Raw genomic sequence first — 22,167 nt, 5'->3', positions numbered from 1 at the left:
CCTCCTCTAATTTTGGCCCTTTTTTTCCCCTGTTAGCCTGTGGACAGGAGTGTGCTGAATATGACTAGCTTCCAATCCAGACAAAACCAGGTAAGACCCGTGACATGTTAAGCTGTCATAGGTAACTTCCTCTGCTTTACAGCTCTTAAAAGAAATGTCACAAACCTCAATGACAGCACACACATGAATTCAGTGTGAGTTATAGCTGCCTTGACTGTGTGGAAATTGCTAAAAATATCTTTTCAGTTCACACTGGATGAAGGACTGTAATTACTCACTTACTATCTTTTTGTCATGGTGTGCTGATATATCAAGAACAATGTCTCTAGAACACACAAAGTGGTTTTATCTAGGCCTGCACCTTGGAGTTAAGTTGCATGTTAACATTCTTGTTCCAGGAAAGCTTTCTCTTGCAGAAATAAAAAGAAATACAAAAATACTGATTGATTTGTTCAGATCTTGTGCAGATTTCCATGTTTATTTTAAGCAAAAAATAAATACTTCAATTTTTCATTACTGCTCAAGGCAAGGAGAAAATTGGACAGTCATTAAATTTTGTTACTTCTGTAAATTTATGCTCCTACATTCCTATTTGTAAGTAGCACAGAATTGTTTCTGTGGTAAATCATTATTTCCTTGGTTTTGTTTAAAAAATGTTGGAGTATGATATTTATTAAATTGTGAAACCATAAAAAGTCACTTTTAGCTCCAGCAACCAAAGGAACAAAAATGTTTTTTTCTTCAATGCAAACTTTTAATCTGCTGTTGTAATGAGGAAGTGAACAGAATGTTTTTAAAAGTTTCTATGCTGTTGGCTTGGTTAGAAGTATAATTAATTCTGCAGTCACTTAGGAGTTTATAAACATCTGAGATTTTCTGTACTGTCTTTGGCCATATGATGAATTACAAGAATGTTGAAAAGTAGAGCATGTAAGTTTTTTACCACCTCTTAAATATTATCCCAGTAACTGAGAACAAAATTGATATGGATTCTGCATTAAAATGCAGAACCACACCTGTGATGAGGCATTTAAAAGGATCTACCAGATTTGCAGCATAGACCCTGGCATTGGTCAGAAAGTGAATGTTGCATACAGCTGTCACTGGGTAAAAATAGAGAAATTGTCTAGGTCATAATGGTAGAATTCATAAAATTTGGCAGGGAGAAAGGGTAGCCCTTGATGAAAAGAGAGGACAGGATTGTATGTACCCAGAAGCGGGTGTTGTGTTTTTTTGCTAAAGCAAACAAATGGTTGACAGGACACTTGGACGCTCAGGCAGAAGTTTTACAGGTGGGGTTTTTTTGTGGTATTTTTCTTATTTTGAGGATCTACACTAGACAGAATAATTCTTAATGTATTGAACATGTAACTGTGTTACTTTTTACTTGTTGTGCATACCTGTTTCACTAGTTTGATACCCTTTTGCAATAATGTCATCTGTCTGGCATGTGAAGATAAGGTGGCAGATGTAGTTTCCTGGATTTTTGTGTGGCTTTTGGTACTGTCCCTCTTGCATCTTTCTGGGCAAGTTTTCCAGCTCTGGAATGAGCTTGTTGAACAGCAGGATGCAAAAGGTTGCAGTGAATTTGGCTACATCTGGCTGGTGAGCAGTCACCAGTGGTGCTCCTCAGAATCAGTTCTAGGGCCAGTGCTGTGCAAATACCTCTCAGTGGTCTGGAGGCAGAAGTTGAATGCCCCCTTAGCAGGTTTGCTGATGGTATGAAACAGGGAGATGCTGCTGACTCTCTTGAGGGACAGGAGTCCTTGCAGAGGGGTCGAGTGGAGCATTGGGCAGTCATCAGTGGGGTGAAATTTAACAAATCCAAATGCCAGATCATCCACCTTGGGACTGAGTGCACCCTCAGCAGGTTTGCAGGTGACACCAAACTGAGCGGTGCAGTTGACACATCTGGGGGATGCCATCCCGAAGGACCAGGACAAGCTCTAGAAGAATTGGGCCCATGTGAAGGTCATGCAGTTCTGCACCTGGGTTGGGGCACAGCCATCTGTTGATACAAATTTAAATAGTAGGTACATCCTAAGTCTCACTCTTCTTATCACCAAGGCTACAGATTATTTGATATATCATGGGGCCTTTTTGGGTCTTACTTCTTTCTCTATTCAGTTAAGCCAATTTTGCAGAATGTATAGTGCTTTCTGTTTAGTAATTTGCCTTCATCTGTAAAAAAGCTTTGACAAGAAAAGTCAGACCATTACTTTTAAGAGAATCAGATGCAAATCTAAAACATTGGAACGTGCATTAATGAGACTTCTTTTAAAGTATTTCACAATTTTTTTTAATGTAACTTCAAAGGAAGAAAACGTAGGAAAAAGAGAGATCCAGAACCTGGTTTAACTCTGCTTAAGAGTTTCAGTATTAAACTAATGGATTTAGTCAGTGAAAAAATCACAGTGAGGACAGAGGAGTGGAAAGGATGGGAGCATATTGTAACATGAGTTATTGTGCTTTTAGGAATATAGTTTATTTTTTCTGTGAAGTAACTGCCAAAGTTTGACACAGGATTCAGTCAGACATTGACTATTCCTGTAGCTTTTTGGATTTTATAACTCATTTTCTGGTGATTTCCTTCTGCAAGCTAAATATTTTCAACACTTCCACATAGTTTTCACTGGGTGCTGAGACTGGTGGGAGGTTTGCAGTTCTGTAACTTTTATCATCAGTCAATGCTGTGGTAAGTCAGGTGGGTGCAAGGATAAATTGATTGCTGCTTCCCTTTCAAAGGTGGATTCGCAACATCCTCCTGTCCAGAAACTTGTGACACCAAAGCCAATCTCCCTGACAGGGAGTCGGATCACGTATTTTAAACCATCTCTGAAATCAGCTACTAATTCCAGAAAAATTCACCAAAGGGTAGATACAGACCATCAAGTAAGCAAATTTTCGTGTCCTAATTTGCCTGCTTCTTGCAAAATTGGAATGTGTCTAACCAGGTCTACTAAGGTGCTTTTTTTTGCCAGAGCACCACTAGTATTCTTGAGGTAAGCGTTAAGAAAAGACAGAGGGAAGCATTGTGAAAGAGATATTGAGAGGTTTTATGAATATAATTGTATCTTTGGCATACTAAGTGGCTGGTGCTTATTTTCAGAATGTGCTGTTGGGCCACGGTTTTTGCAGTGAAAGAGTATTAAAATGCAGAAACACAGATTTCCTTTACATATGCTGCTGTTCAGAAAGCTGATGGAATGTGCTGATGTTGTGTATAAAATGTTTCAGGTGAACTGTGGGCTCCAAGTGAGATTTCTAGCAATTACCAATTCAGATTGCTTTTTAAATTGCCCATTCTGATCACTTTGGTGTTGATGGAGTCCTTGATAAACTTTCCTTAAAACAATACTGGTATCTCTTTCAGAAAAAAAATCATCCATGGTTTTGGTATCATTCTGAATGTAAGAATGACCAGGTATTAAATATATGGGCTGGAGATTAGGTGGGTAGTCAGGGTAGTTAGGAACCAAGCTTAAGCAGATGAGGTGTATTTAGTGAAATAAATAAAATAACCAAAACAGCACAAAATGTGTGTTTCATTGACTTCTCTTTGCATTTTGTTTATAAATATATTCAGATAAATCTTGAAGTAAATAAAACTTATTTTGCAGGACATGATGGAGGAGAGTTTTCCTGCAGAAAAGCCTGTAAAATCATCTGAAAGGTATGACAAATCTATTAATTTAAAACACATGAAAGAAGAAAGCCCCCCCTGCTTTGTCAGTACAGTCTGCACGCTTACCTTCTTTTGGAGGGGCAGGAACAGTTCTCAGTAAAATGGAACAGAAAAAGTGGAAAAATTGTATTATGAGTTTAACTACTTGTGCAACTTCGTGTTCATTTGGGGAGCAGCTGTTACTGTAAGGTAATTAAATAATTACTTGGAGTCTGAAGGCTTTGTAGCCCAGGAATTTCTTTCTGGAAAATTTTTTATAATGTGAAATGTCTTACAGTTCAGGAGTAAATTCAATTTTTAGGGTTTTTTGTGGTGTTGTTTTTGTTTGTTTGGAGTTTTGTTTGTTTTCTTTATTTATTTATTTATTTGGTTATTTATTCATACAAGAAGCTAGAGGAAGATTGCTTTATAATGTTCCTTACATGACAAAGGCACTTGTCTGCTCTGTGAGTTTTCATGAAAAACAGAAGCCCTTTTGAGTCATCTGAAGACAAATGCCAGCTTGTCTCTGGAAAAAAAAAATAAAAGAGAGAGTTAATAATTGTATTTCTTCTTGAGGAGGTTGTCTTGCATTATGCTGCTTGCTCGGCATAGAATGACTTGAGATAATTTTGATGACTCTCCCTTCTGGGGAACTAATCTTTTGGGTGAAATAAGGCACTGTGTACTCAGAAGATATCCTTTTTTTTGAGGATTCCAACCTTTCAAATAACAGTATTAGGGAATCTGCTAATGTGTTTGCTCTGTGTTCATCTTCCAAGCAATTCTTACATTGCCTTGGGCTTTCTTTGGCTTGCAAAAAACCCTAAAGCCAACCCTTTGTTTTACAGTCTAATAGTTTGACTTTAGAGGAGCCATGTTTGGTTTTGGCAGAGGTGCTAACAGGTGTTAGGTTTTAATTGTGGGTATTCAAACTGTTCCAAGTTTTCTTTGGTGCAGTTCCATTCTCCATGTAGAAGGAAACTGTTACTGCTTTTCATTTGTTTCACAAGTTTTACTGCTGTGTTTCTACTTCTGGCTTAAGACTAGATGGTCCTTTTATTTTAACTCTTTTATAAAGTCTCTATTGATTGTCGTATTATGGAGTAGGAATACAAACTAATAAGGGCCAGAGTCTCTTCATGCAACTAACCTGCAATACTTTGGTGTACATCTCTGTTCAGCCTAACAAAGGCTGTTTAGTTTTTAAACCAGTGTCAGAATTGTAGATTGGACTGACTTCCTTGAAGACAGCGCTGTCTTTGCCCCTTAGAAGCTGACAAGTGTTAACAGAAGAGAGGAATATGGACTATCATAGGCATACTATAATCGTCTGAATAAAGATTTATTTTGACATGAGATTTTATGTCATAATTCAAATTGATTGTCACTTTGGATTAGGGAATAGTTTGAGCATATGGCCTTACGGATCTGGTTTCCTCTCAGTGGTTGCAGTGCTGAGCAGATGTCTGCAACTATCTGAGAGATTTAGACCAATTACTTTCCTCAGTCCTCTAGACACTCGACCTGGTATCTTCCAGTGTCATCCAATGAACTTTTGTGATGACTGACTGATTGGCTGCAGGATAAGCTTGATATGGTAATTTTTTGCAGGGATACTTCATCATTATGCCATGCTCCGTGCTGCTTTTTATCGTTATTATTCCTTAGTTCACTTCTGTTTTGGGATGTGGCTTTGGTTTGGTTTGGTTTGTTGTTTGGTGGGGGAGGTGCACATTTGTTTGTTTTGAGGATTTTGTTTTGTTTTTTGTTTCCCCTTCCCACTTGGATTAGGGAGTCTTTCTGGTTTAGATCTAGGCTTTTGTCATGAACAGAGAAATGCCTTTGTATGCCTTACAAAAGGGATCTGTATTCATGTCTAAATAGACTTTTGGAATGTTGGCACACCCAAACACCTCTGCTGGTTCTGCTGATGGCCTCAGGAAAGCCAGAGCTGCTTATGAAGCTTCTGTCATATTTTCTTGCCACACAAGTTTAAGCCTCTCAATTCCATAAGAGCTGTTGGCAGCATTTCCTGTGCGCACGCACACGCCTTCCCCCTGCCCGTATATTTTTAGTTATTCTTTTATGTCCCTTCAGAGATACATGCTCATCACAGAATCAGAGAACTGGCAGTCAAAATATCCACTGTCTGGACTATTAAAAGCAAAGATTAGAAAATAAATAACAATCTAAATCAGTTCTTCTATTTCAGGTCTTCTGGCTTAGTCATCATTCATTTATGGATGTTGTGACTGTTTTTTATGTATGTTATTCTCACTGCTGCTCTTATTCATCTTTTGCTGTTTAGAACACCAGCTATTTACCAGCATTTAGGAACTTGTGGGATGTTTTTTTCCGATTCTAATTCCCACACGACAGTTCTAGGATTAATGGTGGCTATAATAGCTTGAAACAATTACTTGATAAATTTGGGGGCTTTTCCTCCTTTTTCTTTTTTCTTTCTTTTTAATCCCCTTTCTCAACCTATGTATTTTTATTTTATGCCAGCAATTTGAGCTACCCCAAACTCGATACTCCTGCATCCAACGGTCTGTCTTCAGGAGGAAGGATGGATAGTGCCTGTGGCAAGATGAGAAGGGAAAGGGAGCGATACTGTGCATCAAGACCTGGACAAAAACAACAACTGGTAAGGGTCTCTCAGGTTAATTGATCTCACTGTGATTACTGAGATAAGTAGCTTCATAGTAATTTACAATAGTGCCATTTCAGTTTTGTGGGTGTTTGGCTGTGGGTTACAGAGCAGGCTCCAGTTTAGTTATCTGTGTAAGTGCTTCAACTTTGGTTTTATATTTTTAAAATCTTCCATTGTATTATCTTGGATATTCTTCATGCTATCAGCTTTCTTATTAGTTGTTGAATGAATAAATTTGGTGGAGATTTGTAGAGGTTTTAGAAAGGAATGAAGTGCCAAGTATTAAAAAAAAAGGGATTTTTTATTTTGGTTTTGTTTATATGTAAGTCATGTAGAAAGGTATGAGCCAAGAGCCTGAAGCAGAAGACAGTGTTTTGCATGTTTGGTAATGATCATTCACAATTTTTTGGCACTTGCTCAAACTCATTGTGAAGGATTTTTTCCCTTGTTTTAATGCGGAAACTCCATTTAATGCAATGATAGTCATTATTATCCCAAGGATTATTTTTCTGCCTGAGTGTTGCATAAGAGGCCTACTACTAGCTCTTAAATCTAAAGAGGTTAACTTGGTCTTCTGGCTGATGGAAAAATGAAGAAGTAGTAAATGCTGGAGAATGTAACAGAAATGGTCTCAATATCAAGGTGTGATAGACTCTTCAGATCAGATGTCTGAAATATATAATCTGTGGGGTACATTAAATGTCTGTAGTAGCAAAGTGCATCCCTGCTTAATCACTTCTGAGTAGACATTGGTACTACTGTCCAAATCCTGAAGAGATTGGCTATTCCCATTTAAACTCTAACCATTCTGCTCTTGGTAATCAAAGGGTTTGAAAGACAAGGGTAAGAGCAGAAGTTTTTAAGGTACACTGATTTCTGAATTTTAAATTTGCATCCTGATACATGATGCTGACTAGATTTACCAGAGTATGATCCTGTATGTCACTCATCATGGTTTCATTTTTGAGTTTCTGTGCTTTGGTTTAGTTTGGGGGTTTTGGTACTCAAAGGAACACACATCCTTCTTAAGATATTATGTTTTTCCAAGTTCAAGTGACTTCAGAGACTTTGTCAGCTGTCCTACCTAATTTTGCAAGAGGAATACTTTCTTACTTGCCATGGAGTTGTGCTCTTAATTAAAGAGATAAGGGAATAATAGAATCCCAGAATGGTTATATCTTTCTAGATCTCTGTTAATTAAAGGACAAAACCAAAAATAAATCTTACCTGTGCGCCTCTCTCTTCTGCTCAGGTAACAATTTTGAGCTTACTTTCAGTACCTCTTACTGGACAGGTCGTGGATGTAGTATTGCAGAGAAACTTGCCTGCCATAAGTAAAAATGATGTGGCAGACTTTTGTGGGGGGTTAGGATTCCTTTTGAAAACTTGCTTGCCTATAGATCTCTCTGCTACATTTAACTTTGTTAAGAAACTAATGGGGGGACAGGGCAGTAGGTTTTGTGAAAAACTAAAGTTTACAACTTCTTAAAGGAAGCCTGAAATCTAAAACATCTCTAAAGAAAGTGAAAAACTAGATTGTGCAACTTCTTTAAAGAAAAAATTAACAAAAATTAAAATGTGCACCTAGGAGATGGAGCAAGAAGAACTACCTGAAGTACCCCTGCCCATCAGTACTGCATCGCTGCCGACATTCAACTTCAGTTTCCCTGCCAGTAGTGCTGTCTCCTCATCATCCAGCATTGTCTCAAAAGCAGTGATGAACAAGGTAAATCTTTGCTGTATATTGTGAATACTTTTTCAGGGTGAGTATACGTCCTCCTTGCTGAATGTTAACTTTTTCTGTGGTGCTCATGAAACTAACCAACCTGAGTATATAACCTGTTGAATTAAACAGGGTTTTATTCAGATTGGGGGGTGGGGAGGATGACATATTTTGATATGATTTCTTCTATCTTATACACTCACTGGCAAGCTTTCTCTTATGACTCTTAGCTGTGGATCAGAAAGATCAAACATCAGACTTCTCAACTTCACTGCAGAATATCTGTTGGATAGTGTATTCAGGTAGCTGCTGTTGTTTCACTGGGACGTTTTTCTCTTAGATACAAACTTTAATTCTTTTGAAAACACAGGTACAACCAGCAAGTAATGTCGGCAGTCCTACATTTGTATTTTCATCTCCAATTGTGAAATCTACCGAGGTGGAAGTGCTACCTCCCTTGTCTGTAAGTAAATAAATCCCAACATTTTCTCAAGGCTTTAGTAGAATACTGTGGAACAGTAAAGCAGAATTGGCCCTGGTAAGGGGACAAACAAATGTATAGATTTCTGATTTGTAATTTTTTACCCAGCAGCCACCAAAAGTTTGAAGACTGGATTTCAGATTGTTATTTGTATGTGAAACTTGATTAAACTTAAAATCTAAAAAAACTCTCCTCTTTTTTTATAGCAAATTAAGTTTACATTTAGTGTTCCTGTCGTAAAGTCGTCAGAACTTTCCAGATCCACTGATACACCAGTGACATCCATCCTTAGTCCAGGTAACAAAAATTTGAGCATTTCAAATAGAGTGCTAATTCTCTTTTCTTTTTTGTATGTTAAATAGTTAAGCTGTCATTTCTAAGCTTGTTACAAATTCCAGGCAAAGTGTGTTTTCAGTGACAGGTCTGCTTTTAATCAGATTATAACTATAAACTCTTGTAAATAAGGTTAAATTTTGAAGATTCTTATTTAAGAAGAATGAAACATGGAAATTCTTGTTTCTAGCAAATGTGAATGTATTCTAAGTGGATTTCTTTGTAAAAGGTGGGTTTTGTTTTATTTTTAAAGGTAGTGCCACTGTAAACAGCACCAGCAATAAGAAGGAAGAAGAAGAAGAATATGATGGGTTCTGCAAACCTGCTAAGTTCTTAAAGCAAGGAAGTGTGTTAGACATTCTAAAAAGCCCTGGTGAGATAATGAACTCTTTTAAAAAATATTTTGCAGAGAATACACTTGCATATAGCTGCATTGATTTTTAAAAAGCCCAGCACAACACCAACCAAAAAACCCCCAGACAACTTGTCACAGTTAAGGCAGTGTCAGCAGTAAATACAGACTTTAATGCTACATCTGTTATGCTTCATGCCCCCTTCTGCTACAAGGGCCTTTCGGGAAAACTGCAGCTCCAAACTGGATGTGTTGCTTCTCTGTTACATATTAGGTTGTAATTCAAATTTAAGTATAAAAAGAATTAGTCAAAGAATCGGTGTTTTGTTTAAATGAATAAAATGTATGTAATTGGAAAGGAAATGTTTGTAAAATGCATTACAAACATTCCTCTTTCACCTTCACTGTCTCCAGAAATTAAGGATGGTGAAGATAATTTCATTCCTAAAGGTGTTTCAGAAGTTGCGCATCTTTCTACCTAAAACGTTGTCAGTTACTGTGGGTTCAGATGTAAATTTTAAGTAGCAGTGGGCTGTCTCACTTCAAAAAAAAGGTTTTCAAGTCATGATGATTGTTTTCAACTGTTGAGTAAAAAGTGTAGATGAGTAAAGTCTGTGTAGACGATGTTTTTTGTTTTAGGAAAAAGGACTTAATTGAACTTGACCTTTCCCATAAGCTTTGAGATACAGCAGGACTTCTTATTACAAAATCTATGTACAACTTAAGGCAGTGCCTATTTTTATATTGCAAAGAGCTAAGTGAGAGAAAATACACTGTGTGTTTCATTTAAGGAAAGACCTGTGGGTGAAGGGGCATTAGTTTTCTTCAGCAATTTAACAGAATCAGGTTCTAAATCCATGCTGTTCAAAGATTCCAATTCTAATATGAAAAAACAATCCCAAAGCAACAATAATACAACAATAAAAAGAGAAACTCTTTATTTTAGCTTTACAGTTAAACTGTGCTGATATTTAAGATGTGTTGCTATAGCATTTTCATTAGTGTTTCCGTATTGGTGATTCTTGTTTTCTGAAAAGTTTGCACCTTTAAATAAAGAGTTAGCCTGTGCCCAATGCATTTTGAACCAAGTTTATAGAAAAAAATAAAATTGTGTGTTTGTCTTAATTTTTATTGCTTAATTATTACTCAGTATTTGTAGGGTAATACTGTGTGGATTGCTGCTCCAAGTACAAACTGCTGTACAGCTACTAAGTAAAGATGAGTCATCTACTATGGCAAAAATAGCTTTAGATATTTGATTTGATTGGGCATGGTGTCTTAAAATGAGATTGGATTGTTTCCAGTCGGTAACAGATCATCAGCTTTCAGTAGTGTTAGTTTATCCTTGTATCTACCAGTCTAGTGGCAGATAGAAATGAGATTTGTATTTAAAACTTTCTTGGAAGTGAAGAGTTAAATCAAGCTTTAAATAAGTGTTCTGTTGTGTCCCAGCTCAGCATATGAAATTTCATCCCTTTAGATAAGATTTCCATGGACTTCCTCTTGCAGTTAGTTGGAAGGTATAGTTGGCACTAGGTTTAGATTTAGTTGTAACCATTGGCACTAAGTTTAGATTTGTGCTGTCTGCTATTATAAGTAACTTCCATGTAGCCAGGGTACAGCTTCATTAGTAAGAGCTCTCCTTTTTCTTTTTTTTAAACTAGGCTTTATGTCTGGGAAATCACCCTCCTGTTCATCAGCACAGCCTGTGACGAGCACAGTGGTCTATACCAGGCCTGCAATAAGTAGCTTTTCTGCAGCTAAAGACACCTCTAAACAAGCATCTTCATTTTGGCAGTCTGACACACATGACCAGTGTCTGCAGAACAAAACCACAGATGGTAAATGTGTGACATGTGAAGCTGCTAAAGTGTCCACTGCTGAGAGTACAAAGCAGACGGTCAGTGTGAGTCCGTGTGTCTCCTCCAAGACAACAATCCCCACAGTGGGGACACAGGGCTTTGAAGACAAATTTAAACCGGCACCCAACACGTGGGATTGTGATACCTGTCTGGTCCAGAACAAACCTGAAGCTACGAAATGTATAGCATGTGAGACACCAAAGCCTGGAACAGGAGTGATGCCTGCTCTGACAATGCCAATGGTCACGGACAACTCAGTGACAGTGACATCCACCTCCAGCAGCACTGGCACAACAGTCACTCTAGGGTTTGGAGACAAATTTAAACAGCCAAAAGGCTCTTGGAACTGTTCAGTGTGCCTTCTACAAAATAAGGCAGAAGACAGCAAATGTGTAGCTTGTCAGTCTGAGAAACCAGGTTTGTTCTTCTCTGTTGTTTCAGTCTTAGTCTATGTGCATTTTTTAAAGAATAAAATATGTTGCATATAAAAAATACTTTGAGCAGCATGGCTGTATGCCAGACAGGATGGATTAGTTGCTCTCTGCATGAGTGATTGCAGGCACTTGGAGGTCTCAGCCCAGATTCCAGCCTGTCACATCAGTTGAACCGATTGTGAAATGTGTTAGTGCAGAGCTGAACTGAAGCAAATATACCTTGCTTTACAGCTAGTGAGAAAAGATGACTAAAATGGATGCCTTGATTAGCTTAAAACCATTTGACTCATTTTCATTGGGGAAAAATATGAACTCCTTGCAAGGAGCTAAAAACTACTGGATTTGTTGGGGTTTTGTTTTCCTCTTTCAGAACATAGGTAGAAGCAGTACTTGCACAACATGGTTTAAAATGTCTGCAGTCAGCATTTGTGTGGAATTGAGCAGAGGTGTGAAGTCAGATTCCAAGTCAGTATAGTCTTTAGCTAGTTGTCCTGTGCTAGAACAGAACCATATGTTCAAATTTGCGCAGTTACATTATGTTTGCCAAGGGGATGAGTGAAGCAGGTAAAATGGGAGGACGTAAATTTGCTGAATGTGCTGTGGAAAGGAAGAGCCATTCCTGTCTAGGAAATGTTACTGCTTTGAGCTTGAGAAATTACCTTGTGTCTCTCTCTTGAATGCCACCCTCAGTGGTTCATTGTAGGTGAAGAGTGCAATTATGTGATGCTTTTGTGCCTTTGGGATGTCTGCTTCACTCCTGACACTTGTGGAGCTGAAGTTTGCTCTTGGGGTGCTGCATCAAGTTGTCATCTTTTCCTTTACAGGAGAGAAAAGTCAGAGGGCAAGTGTTGGATTTCACACCTCAGCAGCAGTAGGTTTCTGCTGCTGTTGAAGGCAGTTTAGCTTGTGTGGTGAACACAGAGTTGTGGGTTTGGAAGCTTTCAGTTCTTTTTTTAGTTTTGTTACTATATAGTTTGAATGTGTCCTGTCCTTGTGACTTGCTGATGAATCATTGTAGTAAATTCTCACCCTTGCATCACTTGACAGTGATCATTAACTCGAGTGATGCTAAGTTTGACTACCGGTAACTGGTGTGTCAGTAGGAATTCTTTTAGTAGTTCTAGTTCAATACAGCTCCTGTAATTTACATCTGAAATCGGCTCTGTTGCTATATTTTATGAACTGCAGTTGCTGTTTAAATGTCACTAGTTCAATTTGTTCTTGAATTCATATATAGATTTTAAAGAAGAATCCAGGTGTTTCTATTTTGTACATTTTAAGATTGTGTTTGACTCAAATCAACTCGTAACTTGATGTTTCTTTACTGTTATATTTGTGCACTTTGCAATTTAGTGAGCATTTCTTAAAAGATTTGTGTATGATTTAAGCAGGATGATTAACTATTTTTCTTCTTTTTCAGGGAGTTCAGTGCCTGTGACCAGTAGCAGTGTTTCTGCTTCTTCTGGAGGTTTTCTGGATTTAGACAAATTCAAGATGCCTGAAGGAAGTTGGGAATGTGAGGCCTGCTTGGTCCAAAACAAAGCAGAAGCCACAAAATGCATAGCCTGTGAAAATGCAAAGCCAGGCACCAAAGCAGAGCTCAAAGGTAATACTTACTGAGAAGAACAAGGATGTGCATTCTGCAACTTTTTTCCCTTTTTTTTTTTAAGTACAATGATTTTTCCTTTGAATATGGCAAAACCGTCCATTTGTTGTTTAGAAATATTGCTTAAATAAGATTGTGTATGTATGTTTCCACACCCATTTTGCAGATAAAGATTGGATTTTTTAGAGGAAAGCTTGTGTCAGTGACACAGTTGTTTGTTTCAAGCCCTTATGTGTATTGTTCATTTGGAGTTTAGACAAAAACCATGGTCTTTCAAAGAGCTCAGCTGTGTGCCTTTCCAAGCCAGTTGCTGCACAGAAGAGCATCATGACAAAAAGATATAGAGAGGAAGTGTACAGAGGAAGTGTGGAGTTTCCTTACTTGTCTGTGTGTGGGGGGGGTGTTTTGTTGAAAAGTTTTGGCTCTGGGAAAGCCCAAGACTAGAATCCCATCCATGTAGCATCATATATTGCAAATTTGACATTGTTGCTTATTTCTGCAGGTTTTGGTACTGCTACTGTGTCTACAAATGCTGCAATGCCATCATTTACATTCGGTGTCCCGTCATCATCCTCTGAATCTTCTCCAGCGTTAAGTAGCACAGGAAATTTTAAATTTGGAGAACAAAGTAGCTTTAAGTTCGGTATTGCATCCGAATCTGCATCGTCCAACACTGTGACTGGAGGATTTAAGTTTCCTACTGGTTCAGGGAACTTCAAATTTGGAGTTTCTTCCTCAGACTCTAAATCAGAAGACAGCAAAAAAGAAAGTAAAAGTAACAGTTTTAGCTTTGGACTACCGTCTACAAGCAGTCAGGCTCCTTCAACATTTCAGTTTGGAACGACGAGTCTGGGACAGCCGGAAAAGAAAGAGGAACCAGTTTTGGGAGGTTTTGGTTTTGCTACAAGTTCTACTTCTTCCATAGCTACTAATGAGAATAAAACTGGAGTCGGTGGCTTCACTTTTGGAACTGTGGCAGAAAAGGATGCAGCATCACCTGCTTTGCCATTTAAGAAGTCAGATGAGAAAAAGGATGAAACTGTTTCAACGAAGGGAGGCTTTTCTTTCGGCAGTGTGGAGTCTGCACCTGCCTCACAGTTTGTTTTGGGAAGGGCAGAAGAGAAGCAGGACTCTGTCACTTCTGCTGGTCTGTTAGCATTTGGAAAGAAAGCTGACAATGAAGAGTTAAAGGCACAGCCTATCTTTTCAACTGGGACAGCTGAGCAAACCAAAGAGGAGAGCACAGCAAAACCTGTATTCAATTTTAGTTTTGGTAAACCATCGGAAAAGGAAAGTGAGCAGGCAAAGGCACCTTTTGCCTTTGGGGCACCAACCAGTACTTGCGGTAAACAGAACATCTTTTGCCTTCACTTCCCTCTTCCCTGCTCTATCAAATAATCCCTCTGAGGCTGTACTGTACAACAGCTGTGGGATTGATATACTACCTGCAGCCTGTCTTTAGTTCTAGTTGTTGATGTGTAGGCAATATGTGGCAATTTCTTTGTAGATTTCAGTGAGTTTAATACTATGTTTAGACAAAAAAAAATTGCCACACCTTAAGGGACCTGTATCATTGCTTGTGTAAGCACAGAAGTTGTACTGTCTCAGTAGTAGCAGCTCAGTTGATGATAAAATCTGTAATATGGTGCAGTATAGAGGCCTCATACTATTGTTGTTTTTTATAGTGAAAGGGAAGAAGAGAGGGAATACCTTCTTTCTATCTACTTGCCACTGTGCTGCAGTTTCTGCTATAAAGGTGCAAAAATCACTTCACAAATATTGCACAGTTTTGTATCCTTGAATTTGTTGAAAGTTTGCAGTGGAGGATTAAAGTTTTTCAGTGATGATTGCTGTGTGAAAACTTCTTGGTTGTTAAATGCCATTTGTGTGACGTAGTGGTAACTGTGTTTCTTCCTTTCAGATCAAGGAGCATCCTTCAGCTTCTTGAGCTCCAATTCCGCCAGCACAGTGGTACCCACCACTTCAGCCAACAGCAGCAGTGTGTTTGGCAGCGCCCTCTCTTCCTCAAACCCTCAGCCAGTTCCCGCTCCCTTTGTGTTTGGACAACCCAGCAACACTGTGACCAGCTCTGTTTTTGGCAATCCTGCAGAATCTGCAACATCTCAGTCATTTGGCTTCTCTCAAGAGAACAAACCAGCAACCACATCTTCCAGCACTGGCTCGACTCTTACTCCGTTTCTCTTTCGTTCAGGAGAGAGCAGTACCAATGCAGCAAATTCTGGATTTACTTTTGGAGCCACAACTACATCAAATTCAACAGGTATGTTTTAAATAGCTGCTCTTTTCGTTTTCTCATTTTTGCCATTATGTAGTAGACTTAGGAGATGCTGTTCCATTAATATTTTACTTTGGAAAATGTGCAGGCTAAATGCATAGAAGTAGAGAAAAATACTGAGAATTTATATTCAGCAATGTTAATTTGAGCTCATTTTCCTTCAGTGTGGGAAATACAGTTTAGGGATGAATTGGCACCACAGTAGTTTTATTGTAAAGGACAAACCTTTACTGGATTTCAGTTTGTACAGGAGCTTTTCACCATGGGAATGATAATTTCTTTTTTCAGTCACTGTTAGTCCAATGTTTACAGCTAGAAGTCAGTGAATTACAACTTTCCTGCTTTTGCACTTCTATACCTAAAACTCTGAATTCCTGGAAATAATGTCAAGCTTTGCCAAGTCCTTCTCTCACAAGTGTCTATAAATGGAGTATCTCAACAGGGATGCAATTAATGCTGCTCAAGGGTTGGTTTCTACTAAGGAGCATGGCCAGTGCATGTTAATTTTCTAGGAATTTAGAGAAGACAGCAGTAAGAAATACAAGAGTTTCTTCATGTTTTATATTTGTTACTCCACTGCCTGAATTGCATGAATGCATGACTAAATACACCAAATTATCTGTATTCCTATGAGCCATGCAGGATGTTGGAAATAAGATTGAATCTGTAAGGGAAAGACTTAATCTAGTTTGATCCTGATGGCTTAACTTTGTCAGTCACAAAAGTTTAATTTGCACACTTTTTTGTGGATCAGAAATAGAGAAAACAGTCCCAAATTACAACAACCAGCAGATCAATTTGAACTGCTTACATTCAGTGTAATTTTGTTAGTGACACCACATTTCAAACATCTCCACAAATTCACAAACCTAAGTTTTACCATGTATCTCATCTTGGAAAGAAAGTCAGCTGTTCCAAGTTACGGTGCAATTAGAGGGTATTTCCTGTTGCCATGAGCATTAGTAATGCTGTTCAAAATGCACCTTTGGCATAGCAGATCTGCCATGTACTTTCAGAGTCACTGTTCAGGTGCATTTCATTATTTCTGCTGGCCATGCAGCTCAACCATTGGGCTGGTTCTCTGTTGATGATAGATAGAAAATTACTCTGCTAAACCAAGATTTTGAGATTACTGCAAGGTTGATTTGGCCTCCAGAAGTCGATAATGATAAACACTTAAACAGGAGAGGAGTGAAGCTGCTGAAAAGAAAAGATATATGTTCTCCTAGTCCTAATAAATTAGGAGCTGTATTTTGCATGTTGGAAAAATCCAGTTTGAATGAATATTCCATGTGTGTGATAGAAAGAGCTTTTAGTAAATGCAGATTAAAACACACTGTTTGTAGGAATCTATCTGCGCAACATGAAGGGGCAGCCAGTGCGTTTGAGATTTAATTTTGTCTGACTCTCATAAACACAGTGTTTCTTATGTTGCTTAAAAGAAAAGATGCAACTCCTGTTGTAGCTGAGGTAGTGTCTGTTTTATATACTCACACAATTAGTTTGAAATTGGGATGAGTATTCAGCCAGCAGACCTTTTGTTTCTGGATTCATTCTGGAGAGTGGGAGGGAAGGGGCCCACACTGACATCCCTCTCTGTCCCCAAGGGTCATCGTCTTCGTTTCTGTTTGGCTCTGGGCCTGCAGCGCCTGCTGCTGGCCCGGCCTTTGGCGCCAGTCAGTTACCAGCATTCGGCCCAAGCCCAGGCTCCGGGCAGCAAAGCGCTCCGAGTTTTGGGTCGCTGTCCACACCGTTGTTTTCTGCTGGCTCTCAGCCTGCTCCTTCTGCCTTTGGCTCGGTGACAAGCAGCACTCAGCCCGCCGTGTTCGGACAGCAGGCAGCCCAGCAGCCAGCCTTTGGCTCCGGTACCCCCAGTGCTGGTGAGTGCCCACCATCCTCTCCCATTCAAGGATTACATATATTTTATTTTATTTTTCAGTAATTATATGGAAAAAGACAACTTTAGCCTTGTGTGTGTATTTAAATATAGGAATTGCTGTCCATAAAAATAATGGCTATAGGGCTGTCATTTATGTCCCAGTCCTGACTGTGGAGACACAATGTGCCATGGGTATCCAGCTTCACAGTAAGCCTTCTCCACAAGAGGCTTAGCAGACATGGAGGTTGCAACTCTACAACTAAATTTTGAGCTTTATTTTCTTTAGAAACCTAATGATTAAAAGGAACTGTTGAAAACCACGGAGTAGTCACTGGTAAGATGGTGTAAATCAAAAGAGCAGACACAGGGCAAAGTGGTTATTTTTTTATTTGAGAATTGAATCAATCATTTCATTGCATAAAATACAGTCAGAATTCTTGGGGGGTTTTTTAAGCATTTATGGGTTAAGACTTTATTAAGATCTTTTTACTAATGAAGTATAAAATGCCATGGGAAAGGAGCAGAGAATGAACTTCGTAACTTAAGAAAGACCTGTTCCATACTAGTAATAATGAAAAAACGAAAACAGTGCCAGAATGTCTATTTGATATCACATCAAATACTGAAAGGGAAAAGCCTCCTTTTTTCCTCTCAGAAGTTTTACAAAATAACCTCCATTAAAAGTAGCTGACATTTTTGTACTGATCAGTAGATTAATACAAGCAGATTAGTGCACAACACATTACTCAGTTGATCTTTCATTAATCAGATAGCAGTTTAAAGGTAAAATTCTCTCTGGATTTTCTGTATTACTTCTTAGTTTACTCTGATAATTGGAATGTTTGGGGTTTTTTCAGACAAGGTACTCCTGGCACATTAAAGGAAAGGAAGTCCCCAGATCCATTGCATGAACACAGGAAAGTTTACCTGAATGTAAATTTACACTTTAAGACTTGCTTAATAAACTTTAATATGCACAGGTATAAATCTAATAGTGGCATGGAAGCTAGCAAGCAACTAATTATCAGTGTGCCAGCAGTATTACTTTAAAAATTCCTCAATCTATGTGAATGGATGGATGGGCAGAGTCCAGTGGGAGGAAGTTTATTAAGTCCAAGCGCTGAGTCCTGCATTTTGGCCACAGTAACCCCCTGCAGTGTCATAGCCTAGGGATGGCGTGGCTGGACAGTGCCCAGGCAGAAAGGGACCTGGGGGTGCTGGTGACGGCCAACTGAACATGAGCCAGCAGTGAGCCCTGGTGGCCAAGAAGGCCAAGGGCATCCTGGCCTGTATCAGGAATAGTGTGGGCAGCAGGAGCAAGGAGGTCACCCTTCCCCTGTACTCGGCAGTGGTGAGGCCACACCTTGAGTGCTGTGTCCAGTTCTGGGCCCCTCAGTTTGGGAAGGACCTTGAAACACTGGAGCACGTCCAGAGGAGGGCAACGAGGCTGGTGAGGGGCTTGGAACACAAGGCCTGTGAGGAACGACTGAGGGAGCTGGGGGTGTTTAGCCTGGAGAAAAGGAGACTCAGAGGTGACCTTGTCACTCTCTACAACTTCCTGAAAGATGGTTGTAGCCAGGTGAGGTTGGTCTCTTTCTCCAGATAGCAACTGACAGAACCAGAGGACACAGTCTCAAGATGCGTCACAGGAAATATAGGTTGGATATTAGAAAGAAGCTTTTTACAGAAAGAGTGATAAAGACTAGAATGGTCTTCCCACTGGAATGGTGGAGTCACCATCCCTGGATGTGTTTAAAAAAAGACTGGATGTGGCACTCGGTGCCATGGTTTAGTTTAGGTATTAGGGCATGGGTTGGACCCAATGGTCTTGAAGGTCTCTTCCAACCTAGTGATTCTGTGAATTCAATAAACTGTTCCTGTAGTAATCTGACACTTCTGGTGGACCCCTCCAACTTTGTCATCTCGAGCAACCTGTAAAAAGAATAATCTTTAAAGATAATGGGGAAGAACATGAGAATTTTACTGAAAAGGATGAACTCAAATTTCAGTTTTCTTACTTCCTTCCGCTTCCACCCCATCTTCCCAGGTTCTGTATTCCAGTTTGGAAGTAATACTACTAATTTCAGCTTTCCAAATAACCCAGGAGTATTCACTTTTGGTGCAAATCATCCTGCATCAGCAGCTCCTGCACCACCTTCTGGTACTTCAGGATTTTCGTTCAACCAGCCTGCAGCATTTACAGTGGGGTAAGAGACCATATCAGAATTTCCCTTGAGCTTCGGGTAATATCAGTGGACAGTGTTCAGCCTCTACTGCTGTTAAATCATGAGGTGTTCAGATGAACCTTGGAGTTTGAAACTAAATTTGGCATCCTTCCTTTTATTAGCCTGACTGGCTAACTAAGCACCGCTATCTGTAAAGGAGCCTAGCTGTCAGGAATGTCACACATCAACACATGTGAGATTCTCTTGTTCTTGAAAGGTAGAACCCGTATCCAGCCATTATGCTGCTGCTTACCTTCTGAATAAGAGAGATTTAATTGGTTTCTGGAACTCTCTTCCTCCTGTTCGTCATTTGCTGCTTGTTGCCAGCTGGTAACTAGTGAGACAAGACTATGAAACAGTTGTTCTGGAATATCTGCTCAGTGCTGCTACTGAATTTTCAGCTACACTGTCCTAAACTCTGAACTACTAATTTCTTTTAATAGGACTAAAGGGAAAAATGTTTTCTCTGCCTCTGGATCTTCAGTTGCTGGTCGGAAGATAAAGACTGCAATTAGACGTAGAAAGTAAACGCCTGATTGGTAAAGCATCAAAAACATTGGAAGCAGCTACTACCCTGAATTGTTCACCTTCTACCCTGACTGAATTGTTCAGCTACTATCCTGAAATGTTCAGCTACTACCCTGAATTGTTCAGTTACTGGGATTGTACCTCACGCTGGCTTGTCGGAAGTCAGATCTGCCTAAAGGAATATAAACCTTAGCTTTCCTGTCCTTCCCTCCCCTCTCCCTGTTACGTTTTTTTGGTAGCAAGTAAAGTTGGCAGCAAGGCTGTTCTCAAGCAAAAGTCTCAAGTTACTTCTTTCACTGACTTGGCATGGTCTGGCTATAGCCCTGAGTAGAGCCTGCACAGTGAATGGCTTGTCGATACCTCTTCATCCGCACCACTATGTGCGCTCATCTGCGTTTACTGACGCCTCGAAATTGTAATTATATCAGCGAGGGATGCTGTATAGAGTAGAGAATGTTGATAACGAATGATTTCTATGCTGAGTTTGTGCTGGTGTATGTGTGAAGTGAGTGAGTTTGGGTGTACTGTGCACTAAAATTTTCTGATAGGGGAAGACTGATTAAAGGATGATCCATGCTAAGGACTTGTTAGATCTGTAGTTCTTCATTTAATAATTATATGCTGTTTCTATATTTTCATTCTTACAGCCCTTTATCACCTGTCTCGCCTTGTTATTTTATTATGAGATGTGTAAATACGATTTTGTTTCTCTATGTACTTTTTGGCATAACAAATCTGTGAAATTGAAATTTTAATTTTGTGTGTTACAGCCATTTTTGTTTAGTATTGTCTCAGATTTTATGTAAATCCCATTATTCAAAGTTGCCTAAATCCATTTAGAAAATCTTTAAAATTGGGAATTCTTAAAGTAAGTTTATTGGCTTTTCTGATCCATTTTTGTTTGGACCAAAAACCAGTATTGTACAAAGTATTAAGTATATATTTTTATATTTACTGAAATGGACTGTGGTGACTTTGGATAATAAGGAAAAGTTTAATATTAAAGCCATGTTTATTACAGTATAATTAACATGTTAAACCATGGGATAAATGCCATCAATAAAAACTGCGAAATAATACCTGGCAATTTTAACTCTCTGTAATGGCATCCCCAGCTGTAACTGTATGAGGTAGTTCCTTCAACCTGAGCAATGTCTTGTGCTTTCTTCGACCCCTGCTTTCTCCCATTGATTTTAAAGGATCTTACATTTAGAAGTCTCCTGTTAGGAAGGAGAATTTTATTGTAGGCTGAAGCTTGGAGCAGCTTAGCAATGTGTCAGCTGACTGCAGTTAATTTTTTTGTAGTGCTATTAAAGAAACCCAACCCAATGCTTATAAACATTCACCACGGTTCTAACTGAAGACTGGAAATGAGTAATAGGGGGTGGGCGCTTCTGTAGCAGTTACAGGAACTTCTTGGAGAACAGACATTATTCTAGTAAAATCAGAGGAAATGCTTGTTCATCTGGAGACCCACAGCTGAATTTGTACCAAGTCACAGCAGTCTGTCTCTGACTCAGACATCAATTCTCCCCTCAGCTAGAAGGCCAGAGACCTGCATCACTGTCAGTGGTGTAAATGTCTTCAGAGGCACTGCTGGGGCCCTGGCTGGCACTTCTGCCACGTATCCCAGCACTGCTCCCTGCTCCTGCAGGTGCTGCTGGTGTGAGATGCCTTTCAAGCACAAGTTGAACATGACAAGAGGGCAGAGGCCTACTGCTCTTTTCAGGGCCCCAGTCACTGTTTCTGAAACAGAAAATGCTCAGCAACTTGACTTTCAAGCCGCACACACTCTCACTGCTATTGAGGCAGTCAGATCATGCCACTGTAGCCACGAAAGGATTATATGCAATTACCTGTTTCCAGCTGTCTACATGTGAAAAATGCCACAGATTTCCACTTTGTCCTCCTTAGCCCTAAATCACCTGCCAAGCACTTCAAACAGAAACAATCCGCATCTGGGATGCAGCTCGCATAAGAGACAAACTAAAAGCTGCCAGCAGCACAATGTATACGTATTTCCATGGACAGGCTCTGTGTTCTTGCATTTTAACTGTTTTCTTTACCTGCTGTGGAAAAGGTGCTATTTTTCTGCAGGGTAAGAGATACCTTCCCTTATACCTGAATT

At 39.3% G+C, this 22,167-nt stretch overlaps 1 protein-coding gene across 2 annotated transcripts in view; it reads left to right on the top strand.

Annotated features, from left to right (window-relative positions):
* Positions 1-21,126, top strand: part of NUP153 (nucleoporin 153) — a 43,574-nt gene extending 22,448 nt beyond the window's left edge. For both annotated transcript variants that reach the window (XM_031056955.1, XM_014306998.2), the window contains exons 8-22: positions 37-90; positions 2,746-2,892; positions 3,621-3,673; positions 6,176-6,314; positions 7,909-8,046; positions 8,414-8,506; positions 8,731-8,821; positions 9,111-9,230; positions 10,874-11,488; positions 12,926-13,111; positions 13,614-14,456; positions 15,033-15,392; positions 17,015-17,287; positions 19,334-19,493; positions 19,955-21,126. In XM_031056955.1, the coding sequence (XP_030912815.1) occupies positions 37-90; positions 2,746-2,892; positions 3,621-3,673; positions 6,176-6,314; positions 7,909-8,046; positions 8,414-8,506; positions 8,731-8,821; positions 9,111-9,230; positions 10,874-11,488; positions 12,926-13,111; positions 13,614-14,456; positions 15,033-15,392; positions 17,015-17,287; positions 19,334-19,493; positions 19,955-20,039 (3,357 nt within the window). In that variant the 3' untranslated portion in view covers positions 20,040-21,126. The remainder of the gene's footprint in view (positions 1-36; positions 91-2,745; positions 2,893-3,620; positions 3,674-6,175; positions 6,315-7,908; positions 8,047-8,413; positions 8,507-8,730; positions 8,822-9,110; positions 9,231-10,873; positions 11,489-12,925; positions 13,112-13,613; positions 14,457-15,032; positions 15,393-17,014; positions 17,288-19,333; positions 19,494-19,954) is intronic.
* The last annotated feature ends 1,041 nt before the right edge of the window (positions 21,127-22,167 follow it).

The sequence above is a fragment of the Geospiza fortis genome, unplaced genomic scaffold (genome assembly GCF_000277835.1).
Source record: "Geospiza fortis unplaced genomic scaffold, GeoFor_1.0 scaffold104, whole genome shotgun sequence".
Lineage (NCBI taxonomy): Eukaryota > Metazoa > Chordata > Aves > Passeriformes > Thraupidae > Geospiza > Geospiza fortis.
This window is presented reverse-complemented; position numbering and strand designations above follow the sequence as displayed.